This window comes from Oculina patagonica, unplaced genomic scaffold (assembly GCF_052425735.1).
Source record: "Oculina patagonica isolate OP01 unplaced genomic scaffold, crgOcupat unplaced394, whole genome shotgun sequence".
NCBI lineage: Eukaryota > Metazoa > Cnidaria > Anthozoa > Scleractinia > Oculinidae > Oculina > Oculina patagonica.
The window spans coordinates 1-12265 of record NW_027558248.1 but is presented as its reverse complement, the minus strand read 5'-3'; the positions used below and the strand labels follow the sequence as shown (position 1 = coordinate 12265).

General features: G+C 40.9%; 4 protein-coding genes across 4 annotated transcripts; 1 reads left to right on the top strand and 3 right to left on the bottom strand.

Annotated features, from left to right (window-relative positions):
• The first annotated feature begins 1680 nt into the window (after nucleotides 1-1680).
• On the top strand, nucleotides 1681-3822 carry LOC144640630 (anion exchange protein 2-like). Its single transcript, XM_078499723.1, has one exon. It carries the CDS (start codon nucleotides 1732-1734, stop codon nucleotides 3559-3561), a length of 1830 nt encoding a protein of 609 aa, XP_078355849.1. The 5' UTR covers nucleotides 1681-1731; the 3' UTR covers nucleotides 3562-3822.
• Nucleotides 3823-6707: 2885 nt separating this feature from the next.
• On the bottom strand, nucleotides 6708-7163 carry LOC144640633 (uncharacterized). Its single transcript, XM_078499727.1, has one exon. It carries the CDS (start codon nucleotides 7161-7163, stop codon nucleotides 6708-6710), a length of 456 nt encoding a protein of 151 aa, XP_078355853.1.
• Nucleotides 7164-7512: 349 nt separating this feature from the next.
• On the bottom strand, nucleotides 7513-8046 carry LOC144640632 (uncharacterized). The gene has a single exon (XM_078499725.1). The coding sequence runs from the start codon at nucleotides 8044-8046 to the stop codon at nucleotides 7513-7515; it is 534 nt and encodes a 177-aa protein (XP_078355851.1).
• A 1870-nt stretch (nucleotides 8047-9916) lies between these two features.
• LOC144640631 (uncharacterized) lies at nucleotides 9917-11496 on the bottom strand. The gene is made up of 2 exons (XM_078499724.1): nucleotides 11397-11496; nucleotides 9917-10692 (listed from the first exon to the last, which is right to left on the bottom strand). Exons 1-2 carry the CDS (start codon nucleotides 11457-11459, stop codon nucleotides 10546-10548), a joined length of 210 nt encoding a protein of 69 aa, XP_078355850.1. The 5' UTR covers nucleotides 11460-11496; the 3' UTR covers nucleotides 9917-10545.
• Nucleotides 11497-12265: the final 769 nt, after the last annotated feature.

The window sequence follows — 12265 nt, the reverse complement described above, 5'->3', positions numbered from 1 at the left end:
AAACATTAGAGTGTTCTGTCGAGGAACTATCGGCTAATTATTGCCCCACGAAAATTTAATGTTCTTAAAACAAATATTAGTCCGAGAAGCAAAAGTTCCAGGGGTAATATGCTAGTTTTAAGGACATAAAATTTCCAATGGGCAACTATCAGACCGATATTTTCCGAGACAAAAACACTCTATCGTTTTTATTGTTCACCATTACGTTTTCTCCCGCGCGCCTATCCTATAAAGAGCATCTCAAATTATTATTTTTTTCTTTTTACTCTTTTAGGATAAAAGGCTTAATTCTGTTAACTGAAAGCCAAACTAACAAACGAAACAAAACCAGACAAGAAACTCACTAAATGCAGTAAATTTAGTGGAGTTTCTCTGTCTGTAGGCCCGCTTCTTCATCGGGCGGGCCGGCACTTGGCTGATAATGACTCTCCGCGGACAAACACTATCGCACCACGTGGTCAATTTGAACCAATAAGAATCGCAGATAATTTAGTGGTGAACTACAATGGCTGATAGTGTACGCTAGCTCAGCCAATCAGTGTGTATTTGCATTAGTATACTAGTAGAAATCTAATTAACACAAGCTCAAATACCCCTAAGACAGCTTGCTTGAATGTTACATAATAGCATTCATGTGTGTCGACCTTCCGGAACTCGACCAATGAATACATCGAGGATATTACACGTTGGCTCGAAGATATGAATTTTATGTAAAAAAAAAACGATATCTCACGAGGGAGCGTAGAGACATCGCTTTTGCCACGAGAACATTAAATTCATATCTTCGAGCCAACGTGTAATGTTCTTTTTATTATATAGAGATCAGATGAAGTTGATGTTGCCGAATTTATTTCATTGTTTTCGAATGATCGAGCCAGTTTTACAAATCAGCGTTCGTCTTCATAGAAAATACAAAGCACCCGTGCCCGGGATATAGAAACACTAACTGAATTCCAATCGATCAAACAAAATACTTGTCAACTAAATTACACGTAAGAACTGAAAACATCACTGATTTTGACTTGAATGCGGCAAAGTGTTGACGGCCGATAGTTATCAACCGCTTTTGTTTTCTTCTTTACAACATCTTGCACTTGTGAAATTCCTTGCGAAGAATTCCCTCTAAAAACTTTGAAATCGTCAAGGTTCCCATTATGGTGTTCTCGTTCTTAACTTTTTTGGAAAACTTATTCTTTTTCATTACTTAGTAAAACAAATTAAACCTCGTGTCGGTGCTTGCTTACAACAAACGACACGAAACCAAGTTCATTTAACAAAGTTGAAAAGCTGCGAATCGTGGCGTCAATGAGTTAAGCCCAGGCCAAACGAGGATGTTGATGAGGGTTCAAACTTTCACCCGTGGCATGGAACTCTCATCGACTTTGAACGTGCTCAAATTTTTCATGAGAGTCGATGAGAGTTTGACAGACTCTCGTTCTCGTTTGGCCCGAGTTGGTGATAGTAGATGAGACTTGACGTTAACTCTCATGAGAGTTGATTCTCATCAACTCTCATCCTCGTTTTGCCGGGGCTTTAGGCAATGAGCGATATGCCACTCGCAAGAGTGTCCTTCGTACGGAACATACACCACTCGGGTCCCGGGTGGAGTGGCGTATGGAATCTACGAGTGGTTTAGTTCCCAGTAAGACATTCTCCTCCATATAATAATGAGAGTTTTGTTCATGTTCGTTTCAGAGTCGACAGGATTTATTGGAATCCCTTGCCAGCTTTATGGGTGACAGTCTTATTATCCCTCCAGGAGAATGGGACCGAAATCTGCTCAATCAAACAGTGCCAATCTTAGCCAATCAGGCCAAAGAGCTAGCTTTTAGGAGACGACGAGGTGGAATTAGAAGTAAAGATGTAGAAAAAGAAACATTCCGTGAGGCGATTCAAGAAAACGATATCTTTGATGATCCCCTTTCAAGGACGGGCAAGTTTTGCGGTGGGCTTGTACGTGATGTCAGGAGGCGGTTCCCCTTCTACCTCAGCGATTTTAAAGATGCCTTAGATGTTCATTGTTTGCCAACAATAATCTTTGTGTACTTTGCTTGCCTTGCTCCAGCCATCACTTTCGGAGGTTTGCTGAGTGAAAAAACCAACGCCTGGATGGGAGTTTCAGAAATGATATTGGCAACAGCATTATCTGGAGTTCTGTTTTCGCTGTTTGCAGGGCAGCCACTCATCATAATTGGGGCTACGGGTCCACTTCTTGTGTTTGAAAAGAGTACATTTCAACTAAGCGAGAGTTTTGAAATTGAGTTCCTTCCTTGGCGAGCGTGGGTCGGAATATGGGTGATGGTTATATGCTTTATTATTGTTGCACTTGAGGGATGCTTTCTGATCAATTACTTTACACGTTTTACAGAAGAAATATTTGCCTTAATGATATCCATTATTTTTCTATACGACGCGTTTTACTACGTGGGACACGTTTTTCAAGCGTACCCCTTAAACGCCGGTGTCACAACTAGTTTGTTGGTTCCTTCGAACTCGACTGATAACGAGGCGGTAAATTACATCAAAAATCACACAACAGCTAACACAGCCCTGTTTTCCACAGTCTTGATGCTAGGAACGTTTTCTGTTGCCTATTTTTTGAGAAAGTTGCGTCACAGTCATTTTTTTGGGCCGAGGACTCGACGTACTGTCAGTGATTTTGGAGTTTTTATTGCCATTGTTGCTATGGTGACGGTTGATTGGCTGACAGCGGGTGTGTACACGCAGAAGTTGTCGGTTCCTGATGGGCTTTCCGTTACTTCACCCAACAGACACAGCTGGCTTATTAACCCAATGGGAGTTGCACAAACCATGTCTGCCGGTGCTATCTTTGCAGCTCTTGTTCCAGCAATTCTTGTAAGCATCTTGATCTTCATGGAGATCGAGTTTACTGGCATTATTCTGGACAAAAAAGACCATAAATTGAAGAAAGGCATGGGCTACAACTTGGATCTCTTTGTTCTAGGACTGTTGGTTGGACTGTGCTCTATTCTGGGTCTGCCCTGGATGTGCGCCACTCCTGTTCACACGCTGTCTCACTTCCATGCCTTAACAGTGATTAGTACAAACCACGCTCCCGGGGATCATCCTCATCTGATAGAAGTAAAAGAACAACGTCTCACAAACATTGTGATCCACCTTCTGATTGGCTTCACGGTTCTTCTTTCACCAGTAATGCGCCTTATACCCATCGCGGTTCTCTTTGGAGTATTTATCTTCCTTGGAGTGTCCTCTTTATCACATATTCAGCTGGTTGAACGAGTAAAGCTTCTTTTCATTCCATCTGCTCACCATCCAGATGAAAAATTTGTCACGAACGTTAAAACGAGCAAGATGCACATGTTTACTATTGTTCAAGTGTGTTGTGTATGTGCGCTGGTTGCCATGAAGCTCACTGCTGTCGCACCAGCTTTCCCATTCTTTATAATCTGCATGATTCCACTTCGAAAGCTTTTAGAGCGGTTTTTCTCAACCGAAGAACTGGAGGCCTTAGACACTGAAGTAGAAGATGTATATGACAGTGATCTGGATGAATATGATTCAATTCATATCCCTATCTAAACTACAGGAATATTTAGGCATATTTCGACCAATAACTTTAACTTACAGAATAGGAGTCATAATAGATAAAACCGAACGATTATATATTTTATATAGACAGGAAGACAAAACATTGTTGGTGAAGACGAAATGCCCTTCTTAAGCTTACCTTGTTATTGTCCAGTTGAGTTGCCTTTTGTAGACACGTTTCCTAGGGCCCTCCCTTTATACGTGTACAAAAATCTTAATACGTGTACATTAAATGGAGAAAGTTCAGCTATATCTTTTACGTGTACGTACGAATCGTAGTTACACTATTGCAGCAACACTATTTTCATTAACTTTAACATTTATTTTTTCGTTGTGCTGACTTGAAAAACGAAACGATAAAAAGGCACCGCCGTGTACAAACAAACCACCCCGTCCGCGTCTAGGACTGTTGGTTGGATTCCCATTGAACTTAAATGTTCTTGTTAGTTCAGTATATTGAGGAGGCCCTGTTAGGGGTTTTTGGGGTAAGGGACAACGGGAAAAATAGTTTAAGGATAAGGGATAACAGGATTAGTTTAAGGAATAATAGAAAACAAGCCATGTGACGTCCAGGCTCTGTTTTTATCACACTCAACTTGTCTTTTTTACACTTTTGCTTAATTTTTTTTACACCCTTGATCAGTTATCGGTCGTAACGAGTTATTTCAAGCAACACTTTGAACTCAAGAGCACCGCTTTTGTCCTAGATGGCCTGGGGTGAGAGACCAAATTGATTTACTTAATTTCGAGCTGCCTCGTACAGAAGTGGTCCCCTTCTTTCTTTGTTTACCATCGTTCGACCACCCCCCCCCCCCCAGAAAAAAAACTCATGGATGCTGGCAGATCGCAAAGAAGCGTTTGTGGTTCATCGTTTTTTTTTTTTTCACTTTCCTCAGCCGAGGTTAACCACAACATCGAGACATCGATCGGCCCTTGGCTTGTTCACAAGTTGTAGAATTGACAGAATTAATTTTTGAATGGCAGCATATCGGGAAAAAATTAAACTCAAACATTTCTTACCAATTTTGTCAAGGGCAGATGCAGCTGAAAAGGTGCAGTATGCCGTCAGCGAATGAAAGACGATGTTAAATCTCCAGAGCATGGAGAAACATTGACTGATCTTTTCGTACAAAATAACCTCTTTATCGACAAAAGCTGGACACTAATCGATAGCACGTATTGATGGCTGTCTAGGGATTTTGCAGATAATTGGTAATAATTCATCAACAAACTACAAAAGAAGACCATTATTTCTTTTTTCGCCTACAGCACTTAACCCAAATTTCAGGGATGACTGTTTGGTAGCTTGTGCTCAAACGACAAGAATTCAATATTGAAAAACAAAAGGTTCTTTTCTTTTACTTTCAAATACCGTAAATTTTTTTTAGTTATCTTAGGTAATGGCCTAAAAGGGATGTAAAAACGGCTGTCTAACTGAAGCCGTCTTTTTCACTCTTGATAATCATTAGAAATACGATTTCACTGTTCTGTACTGTGCTCCGAATTAAAGGGATAACTGAACCCCCCCCCCCCCCTAACAGGGCCTCGTTGAATAAATAAACCCCTTCAGCAGGCGGCTGGTATATTGATAGCCTGCGTAGCTGAAGGTATTGTTGGCTTTTTAATGCATGCACCAAGTGGCGAAGTCGCGACAACGAGCAAGCCAGCCGCGAGTAGCCTGGGGAGGAGGAGTTGAACTCCTCCTCCCCAAGCCACTCGCTGCTGCGCCGTTCGTTGTTTCGCCGCTTGCTTGTGCACGCAGGCTAGTATATTGAATGATATAAAAAATTTTATTGCAACACACAAAAACATATTTACATACTTAAACTACTTATAATACTTAAATTACAGGGCTATTTTAACAACATTTACAGTATAATTGCTCCCGCTACATACAATACTGAGACAGCTACTTACTACTACGTTACATAAGAGTGATTTTACTAAACCCGTGAATTATTTATTACACTTTTAGATACTATTACACACTATTACACACTAATTCCATTGTTTTCGTTTGTTTAGTTTTGACTATTACACACTAATTGTGAAATATTGTTTCACGGGTTTAATCATCCTCGGAGACCCAGGGGCAGTTAGTGGGGCGAAACGAAGGAAAACCGGGCAGAAATCGTAGCGACGAAAGTTTTCTGCCCGGTTTTCCTTCGTTTCGCCCCACTAACTGCCCCTGGGTCTCCGAGGATGGGGTTAAATGAAATCACTCTACAATACGCATTCAAATTAAGGGACCCAAAGTATTTCATTTTAAAGGCTAAATTGTAATATACTATTACACAAGTTCAGTATATTGAGGAGGCCCTGTTAGGGGTTTTGGGGGTAAGGGAAAACGGGAAAAATAGTTTAAGGAAGAGTCGACTTGTGGACTCCGGTTTGCCATGCCTTCGGACCATCCTGGAAAATGCGTTCAGGAAACTTGCTGTATCCAACGAAAAGACTACCTCCAAATGAACTGCTCTTGAACTCGCACAAGTAAAGAGACACAAATAACGCTTCGCAGACACTTTTCTTGTCAGCTTGACAACGAATGGACCAGCAAAATCGACTCCGCAATGGGCGAAACATCGCACTGATGTTCCCAGCCTGACATCTGGTAGGAGTGCCATGATTTGTTCACCTCTGCGTTTTCTTTGAAGCTTACAGAAGTTGCACTCTCGTTCCCATCGCTTGATTTCTTCTCTGCCATTGACAATCCAGAATTTTTGTCATAGCTCAGCAAGAGTATATGTGCAACGACGAGCTTCGAAATGTGATGTTTCTTCGGTAATATAACCGGGTGCTTAGCATCATAAGGTAAACTGGACAACTCTAGTCTACCACCCACACGCAAGATTCCATCACTGTCCAAAAACGGTGACAATCTCCAAAGTTGGCTACTTTTAGAGACAGTTCCTCCTCCTTTCAAATCATCAGCTCTTCCGAAAAGTTCCTATTTGAGCTTCGCGAACCCAGTACTTCTCTGCATTCTCGATTTCCTCTGGTTCTAGGGTTTCTTTCAGGTAAGCGTTTGGCCCGATATTTTTCACCTGGTTATCACTTGACATATTTCTCTGCTCTTTCTGTAGTCCTGCTGTCTTACACTTGGATATAAATCGCAGGACATACGCGGTGATTCTTAATTATCTGAGCCAGGACAAAAACCTCTCGGCATCAAGCAATGGAAGCGATTTCTTGCTTTGAAACGTGAGATTGATTTTCAACAATTCTTGTTTGCCTTCTTTAGTGCAATCAGTCTGACCAGGTCGGCTTTCCGAGGGCCAGGATTCCTCCCCCTCGTGTAAGAAGGCAGGTCCCTGAAACCAGCGGCTCTCAGCTGACAAATCTGTAAGGTCAAGACCCCTCGTTGTGTCATCAGCAGGGTTTTCTTCACTTGGCACGTGCCGCCATTGTGTTGGGCGTGATTTTCGCTGAATTTCTGCTACTAGATTAGCAACAAACGATTTCAGTCGTCTTGAATGACCTATGATCCAGTAGATCACATCCATGCTGTCAGTCCACATGGTGTGTTCACTTAGCGGTATTTCTAGTTTCTCAGAGACCGTTTGAGCTAGTCGCACTCCAAGCACCGCCGCCATTAATTTAAGGCGCGGGACGCTCACAGCTTTGATCGGTGCTACTCTTGCTTTGGCTGTTACTAGGGCGGCGGAAATGTGACCACTCACAAATGTGTATCTGGCGTAGCTGACTGCAGCATAAGATAGTCTGGAAGCGTCGACGAACGTATGAAGCGATACTCATTTTACTTCCTCGTCGTGTCGAAAGCAACGTAGTATTTTCACCTTTGGAGCTTCGGGTAGAGTGGACTGCTGAGTGGACGCTTTCAAGTCGTCAGGAAACTCTTCATCCCAGTCAAGGCCTCCTAACCAAGATTCTTGTAATGCCATCTTCGCTCTGATAGTGTATGGGGCTAGGAACTGGAGCGGATCAAACAGTGTGGCAATACGACTCAACAGTCCTCGTTTCATTCCATTTAACGCCTAATGTTTTGACACTCGGCAGCTCTGATTCGTCGAACTTCACCCCAGTTGCTCGATCGTTCTCTGGAATCCCTTCTAGCACTTTCATTCGATTACTACACCACTTTTGTGCATTGAAACCGGCGTCACTCAGGAGTTTAGTTAAGTCCTCACGCACGAGAATAGCATCTGTTTCTGAATCCATAATGTCATCCATGTACATATCTTGAATCATAACCTGAGCTGCTGTTGGGTACTTGTCTACAAAGTCTTGGGCGTGACTGCGAACTACGAACTGAGCAAGGTAAGGGGATGCTCTGTCTTCAAACACTAGGCGAACTGCTTCATAAACATCAACAGGCTTTGACACATCCAGGTACCTCCATAACAGTCTGTGATATCTGCGGTCTTTTTCAGCGAGTTTTTTTTCAGCAACAGGTTTCTGTCGAAAACAAAGTAGAATCTCCAGAACATCTCTCTGAAGCTTTGGTCCCGTAAGCATCGCGTCATTCAACGACGCTCCTTTGCATTTCGCAGCCGAGTCAAATAAATCCTGCGAGCAGATCCCCCTTCTTTTTCCACTGATATACTCGAGAAGAAGGGGCTCTGCAAGAATCGTGTAAAATCTTTGTTGAGCATGCGCGAGGTTTACGCGATACTTGCGCGTTTAGCTTGCGCGAGGACCACTTAATCTTAGCATGCGCCCGCGGAATGGCGTGTCGGATCGTACCCGACATTGTGAACAAAGTGTTTGTTTTACAAGTTCTTTTCTTCGAAAAGCGTCTGAGTTCCCTCAGTAAAAACACGTCAAGCACCGCTTGAGGTCATTATTAGTGACTTTATGGTAGAGATGTGCTATTTAAACCGTGAAATTTCTTCTTGGTTTGCGAAAAAACGAGATCTTAAATGATCCACAAGCTGCACGCGCACAAAAACGGTAGCAGATGACGAGAGCAATCGTCAGCTCTAGTGCTTTCGAGAACGTACTGTGGGCTCTGTCTTGGCCATCAGTTTTTCCAAAAATTAATGCCCGCGCAGCAAAAACCGGTTTAATCCGGACTGACCAGCCCAAACTTTGGGGCTGCGGCGACTTCAAAGAAATGACACGATTCACGCAGAGCCTCTTTCTACTTTCCAAATCTCAACCGTAGGGAAGTTAAAAGAGGCTCTGCTCGCAGGGTGAGTCAAATACTATGCGTACTTTTGTGGTCTTTCTATCCTCTCGGATGACTGGGAAGTGAGGAAGATACCAGCTTGGACCGTCATTCACAACTTCAGTCTCTACCTTTCGGATATAGTCCTTGTCAATGTTCGCGTTCATTGCTTCCTTGTAACGTTGTGAACCTCCGGCTTTTTGAGTAGGCTCTTTTTAAGCGAGTACAGACGTTTTTCTGCCTCTTCTCTGTTATCAGGTACAGAGGGTAATTCTTCCTTCCACGGAATTGCGACCTTTCGTCTTGACTTATTGGTTAACATCCAAATTTCGAACTCCGAGAGAGTCAATCTCCCACATTTCTCGCAATTGTTCATCAAGGCGTGTCTCACTTAAGGTCTGCGTTCGGAAGGTTCTGGCAAAAGTATTTCTCTTAGCTGAAGGCAGGGCGGGTAAACGTCCAACACGAGTCCACCCCGAGGGCGTTTTCCTTGCCACCGGTGCTCCAATTGGCCCATAGCACTCTGACAAGGCTAAGGACAATTCGGGATGGTCTGACCCAATAAGAATGCCAATCGTTTTCCTGCCAGGGATTTTATCGACAAATGCTAGAGCCTTTTGATGCGGGTGGAAGGACCAAAAAATTTGTGTTACAATGACAACGACTCCGATTGACTAATTCGAAATGAAACGACTCAATAACTTCTATTCGAACGACCTTTACGTATCCACCAGCGATAAACGAATGCAAAAGACTCTAAAACTAAAGTCAAAGTTCCGTAGGATAAAAAACTAATTATTCCCTATGAGGTGCGGCTTAAACAAACATTCACCGCAACACATTCTTTATTCACAAGGCTTGATAAATTTTTATTTCACTTGAAGAAGGGGGCCATTATATGACCGTGATTATCTATCAAATCCCACCAGCCCCCCCCTCCCCTCCATAAAAAATGAACCCTCCCTTATACATAGCAAAGGTGACACTAGTGGGTTAACAAAAGTGCGTAAACTTTCATCAACTCTTGTACACAAGAGAAAAACAAAACGTAAAAAAATAACAGTGAAACCCAGAGAATTCTGAATGAAGTGATCCCAGTAACCTACTACATGTACTTCTTCAAAAATATGATGTCTGCACAAACGGAAAATGCCGTCCCAAGGAAAAAACAAAACAAGGCCATAACAACAATAATAAAGAGTAAGAACGACACTTAAATTATGACTAACATGGATACTTTATTTCTCATTTACAATGAAAAAGAAAGGAAAAGAAACATAGACATGAAATGAAACGGTTTTTTAAGCTGATCTGTGCCTTTAATTCTTATATTGTTCCAAATATAAAATTGGCCACCGTGTGTCTAGATAACAGTATTTGAATTTGACAACTGTAGCTGTTCCAATTACGCAAAAAAGCAATCAGAAATAAGAATTTTGTTACGCAAACAACTTGGGCTGAAACGCGAGAAAAGCCATAAAGATTATTAAGGCTACGCCGGCAGATCCGTCCGAGTTTTTTTTGTTTACTTCTCAGTTATGACAAAATAGTTTTAAAATTAATTGTAACACCACTTTTTTGAAAACAGCATCTACACAACAGCTTATATGCGCACTTTTTTCCCCCACAGATACAGTAGTTTTTTTTACATTTTACATACCTCTACTTAAATGGCTAAAGGATCCCTTAGCATAGTTTGGATTAGAACACTGCAAAAATACCTTCTTTCAAGTGATATATACATATATATGTCCTAAAGACGACACTTGTATGCAGACAAGTAATCCTTTTTTTTTTGCATAGAGTACGTATGTTTGTCTTGGCCTTATTGCTCTGATAATGCAACATCAGGCCTCAGATGCTATTAGCTGTGGATTGATTGCAACACTCTTTGTACAGTTATCAGTCTTAAAAATACCAATTAGTCGATCAGCCAACTCAAACATATTATTCCGTAAGCTGATGATAATAAACTGAGCATTCTTTGTCCTCTCCTAAAAGAAATAAAAGAGATTAAGTTAGTCAATGTCTAAAAAAAAAAAAAAAAAAAAAGTTAGTCAATGTTACTTTTTATGTAAAAAACCCTCTAAAGTTGTATCTTTGGTAAAATTAAACCAATGACCCAGTGCATTTTATTTTGTATTGTCTTTGCATGCTTCTTTACAATGAAAAAGCCTAAAATAACTACAAACTAAAACAGATCAGTTTCTGGACTACAAACATTGTGGAAGTCATGGATTTATAACCCTATATTTCTTAATATTTGGCACATTGCACATTAGCTAGCAATCATCTCTATCACTATACCATTTCAAACTATGCACAACTGCCATGTTGAACTTGATTTAGTGCAAGTGAACCTAGTCCTAGAGACAGCATTATAATATGAACACCTCCTTAGCAAGGTACTGTCCCTATACAATTTCCTAAACAATAAAACCTCTATGAGCAGTTGTGCAACACTGACAACGTATGGACACCGTAAATATTCAATGACCTCTAAAACCAAACAAAACTCTGGAAATACATAATCCATTGCTCAAATTGTTAATAATGAGATACAGGTATGCATTTGTCAATACTCACATGGTCAAAACCATAAAACTTGAAATTATTTGAAAAACCTTAACTACAATGTAGAACTTTTCATTGTCTGTACTAGGGATTAACAACTCGTACCCTTATAAAGTATACTGACCTTGATATAGTTTGCCACAATAGACACATTCCTAAAGTCAAGAGCAGCATCAATTTCATCCATCACATACAGAGGTGTTGGTTTGTAGTGATGAAGAGCAAATACCTACAGAACAATTGAGAAAGAAATGGCATTAACAATTCTGTAGTACACCCAAAACAATTATTTTGTGATTGGTCGAAAGAACCATGAATTAACCAAAATTGCCCTCTGTACCCATGCATCTTTCAAATGGAAATGTGCACAATTAAATAACTTATCTTATTTTGACTATTGATTAATTGATTTCGATGGATCGGTCATGCCAGTTATTTCAGCATCTGTAGTAATTGTTTGAAGATGACTGGGAAACAAACTTAAGATTTGCAGCTGTTATTTGGGACATCACACAATACCTCTTCGCACAAAAACCCACTTAAACATAAACTGGATATAGTACACCTGTCACAATATCGATCAGGTTTTTAAAAATTTAAACTCTTTTCAATTTTATTCTTGTGGGTGCCAAATTTAAATAAAAATCACAAATTGACTCAAATACAAGCTACACAGAGAACAAAACAAGGATGAGACAATTGTGTGAGTTTACTTACAAATCATAACAACCGCACTCATCCTTAAAATGCAATAGATTGCTCCTGCATTATGCTTGATACCCACAAACAATGTTTTCAAGTTGAGGCTCAGGTGGACAAAATACAAAATATAAAACTGTCCACACAAGCCTTGCCTAGAAACTATTGGTTTGCAGGTATCCAAGCGAAATGCTGGTAAGGTCTATTATTATACATTAGAATTCCTTTGAAACATGTGATTGGTTGAGAGCATTCAGCCAATATACAGTAGCATGTGAACTCAACATGATAACC